The 13149-nt window shown below is 34.1% G+C and overlaps 2 protein-coding genes across 4 annotated transcripts; one reads left to right on the top strand and one right to left on the bottom strand.

The window, feature by feature from the left end:
- Positions 1-57: 57 nt before the first annotated feature.
- On the top strand, positions 58-5337 carry LOC149730157 (eukaryotic translation initiation factor 3 subunit L-like). 2 transcript variants are annotated; one of them, XM_089886693.1, is made up of 15 exons: positions 58-227; positions 517-686; positions 943-1022; positions 1299-1430; positions 1656-1729; positions 1890-1970; positions 2168-2288; positions 2594-2727; positions 2973-3152; positions 3406-3542; positions 3863-3986; positions 4260-4406; positions 4666-4737; positions 5024-5104; positions 5171-5337. In XM_089886693.1, exons 1-15 carry the CDS (start codon positions 192-194, stop codon positions 5198-5200), a joined length of 1599 nt encoding a protein of 532 aa, XP_089742819.1. In that variant the 5' UTR covers positions 58-191; the 3' UTR covers positions 5201-5337. The 2 variants fall into 2 exon arrangements, with proteins under 2 accessions (XP_089742819.1, XP_089742820.1); XM_089886694.1 differs by having other exon boundaries at positions 5152-5337.
- Positions 5096-13127, bottom strand: LOC149730156 (hepatocyte growth factor-regulated tyrosine kinase substrate-like). 2 transcript variants are annotated; one of them, XM_089886685.1, is made up of 21 exons: positions 12937-13127; positions 12440-12603; positions 12048-12140; positions 11731-11854; positions 11452-11504; positions 11174-11242; positions 10708-10832; positions 10277-10352; positions 9856-10032; positions 9497-9577; positions 9168-9296; positions 8683-8890; positions 8257-8429; positions 7736-7882; positions 7519-7561; positions 7130-7191; positions 6769-6873; positions 6665-6695; positions 6351-6424; positions 5927-6064; positions 5096-5719 (listed from the first exon to the last, which is right to left on the bottom strand). In XM_089886685.1, exons 1-21 carry the CDS (start codon positions 12971-12973, stop codon positions 5672-5674), a joined length of 2157 nt encoding a protein of 718 aa, XP_089742811.1. In that variant the 5' UTR covers positions 12974-13127; the 3' UTR covers positions 5096-5671. The 2 variants fall into 2 exon arrangements, with proteins under 2 accessions (XP_089742811.1, XP_089742812.1); XM_089886686.1 differs by having other exon boundaries at positions 5927-6061.
- Positions 13128-13149: the final 22 nt, after the last annotated feature.

The raw sequence follows: 13149 nt of genomic DNA, 5'->3' as shown, positions 1-13149 counted from the left end.
CCGCAAAATCCGTGTGTGGGTTCTTATAATAAACACGTGTTTTATTTGTTGTTATAACTTAATTTAGACGTAAATATAGCAATAAAGCAGTTTGTTTATCAACCTATTTTCAGCAGACGTGTACGAAATATTGTGTTTGTATTTTTAACGTTGTTAACAAACACAACCGTGACGTATCTTGGATGTAAATAATGTTTCAGGAAGAAGCAGAATATAATGTGGAACTGGTGAGAATCTAATGGTTTATTGCTTTATATATTAAAACATGTGTTTTCTAAACTAGGTATGCTATGCATGACAGTAAGCCTGAGATGTAAGAATACGTTCGTTGTATCAGACGACCGCGTCTTTTGACAGTAGCATGAGGTGTATGTTATGCACCATATGTGCTTGTTAGCCCACATGTGTGACTTTTTATACACCAGACACATGGTGTATTCATACCCCTCATGCACACTGTTAAGTTATAATAAGGTGACAAGATAAATGATAGTAACCTATATTAAACCTCTGCAGTATGAAGAGGAAAGCCATGAACAAGGCCACACGGGGGATCCAAACTTAGATCTTGAATACGAACGTCATCGGCAATCAATGCCACAACCCGTGCAGAAATATTTGCAATATTTTCAGAAGGCCCTTAACGACCAAAACACTTACGAGATTGAGAATTACTATGAGAATGGGTGTGTGGTGTGGGGTTAATATTAAATTCCTATGTTTTGTCTTATGTTTATAAAAGAACTTACAAGTTTTCTTTAAAATCAAAAGCTCATTCAATTTGTGTGACGTAGCATACAAAACTACACATATGTTATTTGTAGTATTTTTTTAAATATGCAGTGATCTGATGCCTAGTAAATCGGTTTAGCTATTGTTTAAATTTGTTTTGTTAATAAATGGTATATCATGATCAAACGTATAAACGTTTATATTGAACAGATGGAATCATTTAACTGAGAAATATTACTCAAGTGAACCGTGGCCAGAAGCTGAGTCAATCATGCATATTGTGGGAAACGGTATGTATTAACATGTAATCACGTGTATGATGGTCAGCATTTATATACAGGATTTCCTATACATTTTGATTATGCACACACAAATTTGCATACAGGATTTCCTTTGCACATCATATTTTGTTTCAATCAGTTATTTAAATACCAATTGGCAAAATCTGTATTGGTATAATGGTATGTTTATATGATATTTACATAAGATCTTCTTAGAAACTGCCATATTATAAAGACTTAGCCTTGGGTTTGTAATACAAGTTATTAAGTTATTGTTCCATCCAGATGCCTTGTTCATGATCATGTATAAGGAGTTATATTACCGACATATATATGCGAGGATACAGAGTGGGCCAACACAGGAGCAAAGGTTCAAGTCGTATTACAACTATTGTGATTTGTTCAACTATATATTGAGTAAGTGGTGTTTTATATACAAGTTAGGGACATAGATGTAAAAAATGTGAGGGGTGTATGAGATTACTTGGAACAGGGGTAACATCAAACGTTTTAGGAACCCAGTTTTACTTTAATGTTAAGTGTTTAAACAAACAAGCAGATCTAAAGTATATATTGCGATTCACCACATTAATCTGTAAGATTCCTAATAAGTATGGGTTAATAAATATAACCTTTATTTAGATGCCGACGGACCAGTTCCTTTAGATCTTCCCAACCAATGGTTATGGGATATAATTGATGAGTTCATATATCAGGTAACTTATATTTAATCATTTTCAGTACTCAATAGTCAATACTTTATTTAAGTCGTATGAGCATCTAAAATAACATTTTAGCTTTTTATTATCAATATAGATTTCCATGTAAATTATATGATTTATGACAAAATGCAACCTTAATAAAACATCTTTTTAGTTCCAAGCCTTCACTCAATATCGATGCAAACTTAGCAAGAAAACTGAAGATGAGATCGATATATTGAGGAGTAATCCTAAGGTAAGATGGAGGGTATGGTTATGTTATATATGGGTGAGGTTCTATAGCAAGGTACGCTATGTCACATTTGATTTAGATTAGGACTGGCCCATTATCCTATGAGTGTAGCTGCATTTTAGAAATGTCGCCCCAGATTTTTGTTGTATTTATTAATATTTTCTTCACTGGTTTACCAAACATATATTTGAAACACACAGATATGGAACATACATAGTGTGTTGAATGTTCTTCATTCACTCGTTGATAAATCTAAGATAAACGAACAACTACAAGCGTATAATGATGGTTTAGATCAAGACTCCATTGCTAATGTTGCCGGTATGTTTAAATTATACTTCCTAAACTTAAAAATAGTTAATAGTTATTAAATTATCAATATTATATAGTTACTCTAGTGCCTGATATCATAGCATAGGCGTCAAACTTTTTAAAATGTAGGGGAGGCAGGAATAGTTATACATTCAAAAATGTGAACTGAACGAACTTAATTCATTTAATGTTTACTGATTAGTGCAGTGTAGAAAATTTGGTGGGCAGGCCTGTCTACCCTACCAACCCATCTATGCCTGGCTTAATATCAATCAAATAAAGTTTTTTTTATAATTGTTGCATCTTATACGCAGGTATGTTTGGTGGGTGTTCACTTTACAAGATGCTCGGATATTTCAGTCTTATTGGTTTATTGAGACTTCATAGTTTGTTGGGAGATTACCAACACGCGTTGTCTGTTTTGGAAAATATTAATATTACTAAGCGGGTGAGATATTACTGTTACATAATTTATGTTGTTGTATAATTTATTAGAGAAATTTAGTTTTAAATCACCCTTTACCCAGCTGTTAGCTGTTTATACAAACAAGAAGTAAAAGTACATTGTCTTCACCACATTTTTTGAATTTCTAAAGTTGTTTTATGCTATTAAATATTTTTAACATACTCTTTGGTAGGAGAAAACTACTAAACAGGCAATCACAACACTCTAACCCAACTTCCATTATACAGAGTACCGTGTATTCCCGTGTGCCTGAGTGTCAGATCACAACATATTATTATGTTGGTTTTGCTTACATGATGATGCGAAAATACCAAGCAGCTATCGATACCTTCTCAAGCATATTGACGTACATACAACGTACCAAGAATACAACGTTACAACGACCAAGCCAATATAAAATGGACATGGTATGTTTTATAACAAAGTATTTCTGTTTTATAACAAAGTATTTCTGTAAGGGCTAGAAATTTATGAAAGGCTGAAAGTGCAGAAAATTAGGAATAAATTATTGCACATACAAAATCAATCAACTACAAAGTTACATACGTGGTAACTTATAAGCAAGCAAGAGGTGTATGAAACATAACACCCATATTTTATGACGACTGCTAACATGCTAAAAAAAATAAATTAAATTACATTTATTCATTTTTTACCCAGATCAACAAACAAACAGACCAGATGTTTGTGTTGCTTGGTTTATGTTCCACGTTATACCCGGTTCGAATCGATGAATCTTTGTCTCAATCTATGAAGGAGAAGATAGGAGCAGATAAGTGGCAGAGGATGCAGAAAGGGTGGGTTGCTTGGTGCTGTACGGTTTATTATATCATCTCAACGATCACGAATGGGTTGTACTTGTAGCACTCTCGGTGTTAGTGTGATGGAACTGTATTTAAGTCTCAAATGTGCCCCAATAAAAAAACCTCACTCTTATAAATTAGAATCTCTATCTAACAATACATCAAACCTTTAAAAACTCCTTAGAATTTTGCCAATAACTTATCTACTCTGGGAATATGTGACTACTTTTGCTGCTCTACACCTATGTTTCTATTATCTTATCATGCCATATAAACTAAAGAATCAGCTCAATATATTCCAAACATTCCTGCAGAGACAAAGCTGCGTTTGAAGAATCGTTTTCATTCGGATGTCCCAAGTTTCTTTCACCAGTTGCTCCTAACTTTGATGCCGGCCCACTTAACTCACATAAGGAACCCATGCACCATCAGTGCAAGGTAGGTGGATCGCATGTTTTAGTAGTTTTACAAGCCTATGTATATTACGTCTGGTGCCATGTTTCAGCGGTTAGGTGCTTGCATCGTAACTTAAGGATACCAGGTTCAAAGCTTGATACTAATAGGCGCGTATGTGTCCTTGGGCAAGACACATAACGGAAAACCCTGATGATGTTTTGCTGTATGGCATACAAAGTGTGAGCCATTAAAGATCACAATGCTGGTTTTACCATTTGTTTAATTGAGAGTTAAATCCCTTCACTTAACTTCCAGGTATTCCTTGAAGAAGTTGAGCAACAAGCCCACCTACCCACCATACGTAGTTACCTTAAACTTTACTCTACTATGCCTGTGGAAAAGATGGCGGTCTTCCTAGATATGGATGTTCATGATTTCACTGCTCAACTTATGTGTCTTAAGGTAGGTTGTGATGTCATAATACTTATTATTCATAAACAACAGAAGTTGAAGTTATGTACAAATACTCCTGAATGCTTCGTTCCCAAAGTGGTTGGGCACTCCTGTAGTAACTAGATACCAGGCTGCTCCCATTGTAACTCGTTTGTGTCATTATATATTTAACTACAATTGGTACAACCCAACGGTCATGGGTTGTCCAAAGTCATATATCCCATAGTTACATATGCACTGTTGTAGTTACTTAAATAAATTCCCACAGCATAAGATGGTGAATGCACGAAGTGATAAAGAACAAGAAGGTCAACTTGAGGTCGATTTCTACATGGATGGGGTCAGTATGGTTTCGCTTAACTTTATCTTAATACATTTCACAACAAAGTTTTTTAAACATCACAACAGTTAATAAATACTGTTATAACACTTCATGTCATTTTAAATTTGTTTGCCTCAGCTGCCGAGAATATTTAGTTATTCTAATCTAATTTGTAGTTAGTTCACGCAAGTCAATAATTATTTTAATTTTTGATCCGCACAGAACTAGCTGCAACTAGCCTTGAACCCATAAACTATAGGTTTGAAACAAGTGCGCTAACCACATTATATTTTGGTCCACACAGAACATGATCCATATCGCAGACACAAAGATACAACGAGGTTACGCCGATTATTTCATCAAACAAATTCATAAGTTTGAAGAAGTAAGTTTGTCTTTATATTTCTGATGCCAAATATTTTCGACAAAAAGTAACATTTTTGTTCTGCAGTTGAACAGACACATCAAGAATCTCAAGTGATGTCATAATGATGTCATTGTTTGTTGACTATGATGTCATAGAAGATATTTGTTGTAAATAGAAATTATGTTTCAATGGTGGAAGTTGTGAAATGTAAGAAGCGGAAATTGTTTGAAATAAATTGAAACAACCTGGAACTTTTAAGTGTAATATTTGCAAGCCTTTCAGTGTCAGATATTTTACATAATACAGTCATGCAGATCCAGAATTAACATGACACTACAAATACCATTTATAGTAGGGTGGGAAATTTTGAACATCTAGCCTCGTATTTCAAAAACCAAAATATTGGCTGATATTTTCAGTGATACCTTTAATAATTGATGAGAAATATAACCAATTGCTTTTATCACACTGGGACCATGACTTTGAGACCATATATACTTTACATAAACACACATTGATTACATTTACAATGATTACAACACATACTATATATGCAAACACACCATGTATATATTGCACCAAGCATTAGTCAAACGATATCAACAAATTCTGGTTACGTTCGTTTCCTACATCCTGTAATGGAAAGAAAATATATTGACACAAACATCTTACAATAAATACGATACACCAAAAATGTGTAAATACATATTTTGCCCAATAACACATACACTCACAAATTGATAAATATTTGAAGCTTCAAAACTTTTTTTTAGACTAGGGCAGGCACACTAATGGCTGTTACACAGCACTGGCCTTCCAAACAAGTTACTACATATTTACCTGTGGTTGTTGTTGTTGTTGCTGTTGTGGTTGTGGTTGTTGTTGTTGATAGAATTGTTGTTGATCGTGCGGTAACGAATAAGTCATCTGTTGATTGGTTGGTTGTGGTGTTTGTGGTGGAGCTGTTGCGATCACCTGCTGTGTGTATGTGTTAGGTGGTGAAGTTTATATACAAGTTTATATTCAGTATGTTTTAAAGGTTTAAGCAAAATTGAACAACCTTACACCTGGGGCAGTAGGAATGGGATATCACATCAGCTTAGGGTGACATCAAGTGTTTAAGCATCCCAGATTTAAGCGTAAAAAAGCTTTACCCAATGTTAGTTGTCTATACGAACAAGTAGAGTCTAAGTATATTGCATTTACCACATTATTCAATGAAGTTGCCTATGTTTCATAGTATGCGGGGTATAACATTACAAACCTGTTGTTGTGGTATTCCACCTGTCATGTTAGGGTTGGGTAAAGTGCCAGCCATTGTTGTCATGTTGTATGTGTCTGTGTAATATAATGAACATTATATTATTATTGATATACTGGTTTCAACATAAACATAACAGGCTAAATATGACAAGGTTTCTCTTTTCTTAACAATTTTAAACCAAAGCGTTTAAAAATGGAGACATCTGTGTCATATATGCAGGCTGATGTTTTCATTTTAAAACTGACAAGAAAAAATTGTTTTTTTTTTGGCACATACACCAAACACTGTCAGATACCTAAAAATAACTTTCTCACCTAATTGTTGGTTGCCATGGTTACTATCCACCTGAAATACAATGACTTGCGTAAAATATAAACATGACTTATCATAAATAACATGACTCATCATAATAACCGACCTGTTGATAAGTTTGTTGATCATAAGCTTGATTTTGTTGATACGGCATTTGTTGATGTTGATAGTTGTTTGGTAGTTGTTGTGCAACGTATGGCTGACTCATGTTCTATGAGGGTTTGAGTAAAATTGGTAAGAAATAAAAATCGTATTTGTTAAGGTGAAATTGTTTGGTGTTGTGACACAGTAGCATGCTGCCTCTAGCCGAGAGGTTACTGGTTCAAGCCTCAGAACTGCTAATTTTGTTGGAAAACAATCACACACAAAATTACATGTACAATTTAGACAATGCATAAGCGGGCAACGTAATCCACAAACTAGAGATACCCATACAGACTTACTTATAGATACAAGACATAACTTACTTGTTGATAATGTTGTTGGTTTGTATGTTGTGGATAATTAGAATACATGTAACCACCTCCACCTATATGTATATATGTATTAATATAGAGAGAGTTAAGATACAAGACACAAATCAATGACATTATTTGTTATTGAAATAACATTAACATACCAATCAAAATTTATTGTCATAATATTATAAGGACAACTAAAACAATATGTATAAAGTTTTTAATAAAGACTTGGTTACTTAATACGTAGTAGCTCAACGAACATTGTAATGCACATCTTCATATCATAAAACTACGATAATAGTGTATAAAACTTGGGAGTTAAACATATGATGTCACCACAGGTACCACTATGTTACCCTTTCACATTGTGCGTCACAACTAATGACAAAACATACCTTGGTTGAATTCTGGTACAGGCTCCGGTTGTTGTGGTAGTTGCTGTGAATTAATAAACTTATTTATGATAAAATAAACATCATTATTACATCACAAACCATAGCTCATAAGTTTAACAAAGTATTTAGTAAAACCTAGGGCACATGTAGTCCTGGAAGTTATAATACAAAAAAACACCTAGATCTTCTAAAAGATAGACAAATAGAATTTTACTACCTGTGTATTATACCCGGCCACTAACATAGATGGTTGCATGGCTCGCTGTTGAATGAATTGTTTATGTTGTTCCAACCTAGCGTGACGTGCTGCTTCTTGTTCTTCCATTCTTTGTAATGCCATCTGCCTTTGGTATGCGAGGTATTCCTGTTATGTATTTGATATTATATATTAGAGAAAGTAACCTAATTATGCTTGCGTGGTGGGATAATGACAGTTGGTATAACATATGCGTTCTGTTTCATACACCTTGTGCCCGCTTACAAGTTACCATATGCATGTAACTCTAGGTGTTTTATATCATTGGGATTTTTTTTATATTTATGGCTGACAATCTAGACAACCCTAAGGGACTGCTGGGTTGGAACAATTACTGTTAGGTGCCTTGCCAAAAGCCACACATATGCACAATGATAACGGCTTCAAACCCCGGACCTTGTATCCTTTTATCACAACGTGAGCGTTCTAACCACTGAGCCTTACTCTTGTTATTACAATGACATTATTATGACATCACAAACCTGTTTCTTCTGTCTCATAAGTTCAAGTTTGTGAGCCATTTGTATCTGGCGTTGTCTCTCAGCTTCCTCAGCAGCTTGTCTGACCTTACGTGCGTGGTCGGCCCGCAAGGCATCCAACGCAGCTCGTGCATCGCGTAATTGAACCAACTTATCTTGCAATGCTTCTTGTTGCACTGGAGAAGTATTACTATTAAAAGTTGAGAAAAAATAAACATATTTATCCTGGCATGGCAATAACAATCGTTTTAACACAGGTGTTCTGTGTCATACACCTCGTGCTTGCTTCTGAATTACCGTATATATGTAACTTTGTAGCAAAAAGAGGATTTCCATTTTTGGTAATATATGGATTAGGACAACCTATAAGGAACCGCTGGGTTAAAGTAAAATATGTTATAAACAAGAAACTATGAAGTTAGCACTCACATCTTTTTTCTTCCAATTCATTCATTGTCTTCATTAGCAATGGATGCATGTTGTTGATGCTTTGAAACAATCCTTGTACAGCTGAATCATTCGCTATCGATCGTCCTCGCATTTTATTCGATCGCATTCGATTGGTGAATATCTCAACACTGGTTCGAAGATTGTTGAGAAATTCCTCGTTATCATTCACCCCTCCATTCTGTAAACTCTGTAGTTCAACAGTTTCAATATTGAATGAATGGAATTATGGCCAAGTGAATGAATGAATGTAAATTATTTGTCCTCATGTGGCGGGGACAGTCATTATAACATGGGTGTTATGTTTCATACACCCAATGCTTGTTTACAACCAACAACATTTGCAGGTATATATTAATTCAGGATATTTCCTTATTTTTTCTTGTCTTTTCAGCAATTCAATATGGAACACATTTTAGTGAACAAGTGTATATACATATATGGTTTTATACAACCACAGCATTCACCTCTTCTTGTTTTTGAACTTCCACTTTACTTTCTTCACTAACAACAACAACATCAGTATCTTCTATCACCTTATGGTTGGTAGTAGTGGTGGAGGTGGTAACCTTCTCATTGCTTTTGTTGTTCCGTTTCTGATGTAGAATTTGACATTTTGAAGTTGTTCAAACTTTAGTTTTTACTAAAAGTAATTTAAAACTCAATCTTTGTAATGTTTACTGATTACTGATGAATACATTGCAGAAAATTCGGAATTGGCCGGCCTATCTTGCCAGGAGCTACCCCGGGTTTGTTGTCTAGTATAGTTATATGATAAACACATGGAAATAGTAACCTGTTTATCCTGTTCACTCTTCTTCTTCTCCCACGCGGATCGATTAAGGTAACGAGCAAGATCAGGATCTACTTCGGCATCCTGTGTGTTATAATATACCATTATGACATCACCATCAACTTCATATATTGTTATGACATGATTATGCACACACAAACATAAACAAAACAAATACAGACTTACAGCTTCCTTATTTTGACATAAAGGCATTGCATTTTAGGAGTTCAATTAAAAAATTAAAATAGTCTTTTACAAAACTGTAATTTTTTTGCTAAAACTAAATATTCTTTGGCTAAAACTGTAATTTTTTTGTTACAATTTAGAAAACAGAGACAAGCTACAACTTTAACATAACTTACCACAACATGGGGTTGAGCAGGTGGTGTTGAAGGTTTGACAACACTCCCATACACACTGTTGTTAATCTGTTCGCTCCTGATTCGATCCCTGTTGGTTTGTTCATCCATGGATAACGCGAGAGCGAGTTGTAATTCTTCCTCTTCCTTCAATGCAGCTTCATCTCGAGGTGGAGGCTCCTGGGTTGTTAGGTGGATGGAGATTTAAATGAATGTATTAATGTAACTTATTTATCGTCAGATAGCAGGGAAATGACAGTGGTTATTACATGGGCGTTCTGTTTCATACACCTTGTGCCTGCTTACAAGTTACAACCAATGTAACTTTTTAATTTATTTATTCCAGAAAGTTGCATAGGTTGTTGATATTCAATTTAAACCACATTATTATCTTATTAAAGTAGGATAACCAAAACACATTTACCTGACTTTGTTTAGCCAGCGAACTGTTAAGATATTCAGCTGGTAATTCATCATCTGCTGAACCAGATTTACTTTTCCTTTAATAAAGAAACAAACTGTCAATCAAGCATAATGACTTTACAGCACAAGAGGTATGGAATGAACCTGTCACCTATTAAGAAAATCTGTAGACTTTAATCCTAACCCTATCACCTAACTACAACTACAATAATTTGCATATTTCAATGATTGACAGCTAATATTTGCGGTAAATTAATTTCAAAATATCTTGCAAAGTCACAAAGTTCATCATGACCACATATATATAGGTAGCTAACTGTAAACTAAGACCAACCGTGTAAAGAATTTCTCTATCAAAGGTTGGTGGAAATGTTAACACAGCAATTTACATCATAATAAACATACATTGTCATGAGTATAAAGTTAACTTACTTGGTCAAGCTATCATAACAACTATCACACACACGAACTTCCTTCTCGATTCCAAACTTGGGAATAATCGCTTGTTTGCTCGTACATTTGCTGCAGAAGACACCCCCGCATGCTCGACAGTGATGCTGGGGTTATGAAATACAACTTTAGTTTATAGAGGTTTTTGAACATAATCTGGGGCGTCATTGTTAAAATACAGTTATAAACATTAGTTAAACATAGGGGAACTTTATTGATTAATGTAGTGAATACAATATAGTTTGGCTCTGCTTGTTTGTAAAGACACTTAACAGCAGGGTAAAATTTGGGATGACATTGTAAAAAACAGTCATTAAACATAGGGAACTTTACTTAGTGTTGGGGCCAATACAATATAAAATTGGGTGCCAGTTTTATGATGAAAATTGCACAGTGAATTTATTGCACCCACAACTTACAAGCAATCGTAGCATAAAAATAACATTACCTTGCGTTGAATCACACCAAACTCAGCTTTACACTTCATACATTCATCTCCATCACTCCAGGTTGGTGCCTATGTGTTTATTAACAACAATATTAAAGTTAAAAATCAACTAGCAATACGTAGGTAATGGACCAATTCAGACCAAATGCATTGGATCCTCTAAGCATGCATTATTTTAGAATTTATTTTACTGCCTATTATCATCAGTACTGATGTACCATCATATATATATATGACTTTATATTATAATGATCCAGATTCTAGAACGATCCAATTACCTTTTCTGATTTAAACATATCAGCGGTGTCTGTCATTGGTGGAAACTTGTAACCTGAAACATAAACATAACATAAAATATTTATGAAAACAATATCGAATACATAATATACACTCCGTTAGTATTTTCATTTGATAGTGAACAAAGAATATTTACATAATTAAAAGTTAAAACCATAGAGCCACAATTTTAAAAAAGGTTGTTAATTGCTAAAAAACAAGAAACATGGATTTAGGTGCTAAAAATATCCCATCTTTCCTCACAGTACTATATAACATACCTTCAGCTTTCATAATATTGTAAAGATCGGCTGATATTTTGTAATCCTTGCTTTGTTTGAAGCCAACACCCCATGCTTGTATCATGTCCAGTAACTTTGTCTTTATTGTTTCAGCTTTTGTTGTCTGTAAGGATATTGTTATTGAAATATACAATATGACCACAGTATGTTATTGTTATTATATTCATAGCTCATAGCCATAGGCGACACATTGAATTTTTAGAATATTTTTAAAATTTTTAGTAAAACCTTGGAGTCACAACTTTACAATCAAACATTAATAAAACAAAATAAAAATTAATAAAATAAATTCCAACCTTAACAAGATCTTTCAACTTTTCCAAATAACTCTCAGTAATGATGCATTTATGAATTTCATCTCCACAATTCTTCATCACTGTGTCCATTACCTGGGATGGTAAATTAACTTTAAATGAATGAAAGCGTGTAGTGATGTATATATGACACATAATGGCTTTCCCTTTGCTTTTTTATTGATTGTGGACAAAATTATTGATTGTGTTTTTGTTACAAATGGTTTCAAGAAATAGGCGATTATATTAAAATTATCGCCCACAAATTTACACACATGGTAACTCATAAGCGGGCACCGGGTATATGAAACAGAACATCTGTGTTATAACAACTGCTGTTGCCCTGCCATGTGAGGATAAATAAGTTACAATCATTGAAACAAGCAAATAATTACATGAATAGCGAATAGTTGAACATGAGGGTTTGGTTCTTCAATCACTCTCATCTTAATCAAAGCTGCGGCTTCTCTAACTTTAACATCGCCCCCTCTAATCATATCACATAATTGAAGCATACTGTCCAGGTCAGGTTCTAATAGAAGGTTGCTTGTAGCTTTCTCTGGAAAGTTTAAACTTTGGTTAATGATTTGTTGGTAGCTGCCATGATGGTTTATATTTGTTGCTAGAGAATGCGGGATTAAAGTCGCTGTTATTATTGTGGGCATATTTGTCATTACAATACACTTAGGGGCAATTGTTTCAACCCAGTGGTCACTTAGATGAGTTGTGTAAATTGTCAGCCATAGAAAATGAGCAGAAAAGAGAAAATATTATACAATTAGAGAACAAATATAGTCGTTTTTTGTGTTGTTATTTCCCAAGTCAGACTGATATAAGAGGATAAATAAATTACAACTATCTATTCAAATGTATCATAAAACAACAGACTCACCGAAGACTTTTTCAAAGTTAGATTTTGAACGAAACATTTTTCCGGTGAGTATTTGGAAATAAAAAGATTAGATTTTCACGGAACTTATGCCGTTGATTATACAAGAGTTTCTTTGTTAAATAGGTAGCTAAAAACGAATTTAATTCAGATGAAATTTAATAAATACACGATGTTTTGTCTTTATAAACAAGAACAACAACAGCGGTCACCTGA

This window comes from Ciona robusta, chromosome 10, assembly GCF_009617815.1.
Source record: "Ciona robusta chromosome 10, ASM961781v2".
NCBI lineage: Eukaryota > Metazoa > Chordata > Ascidiacea > Phlebobranchia > Cionidae > Ciona > Ciona robusta.
The sequence above is the reverse complement of the archived record's forward strand: the minus strand, read 5'-3'. Positions and strand labels throughout refer to the sequence as shown.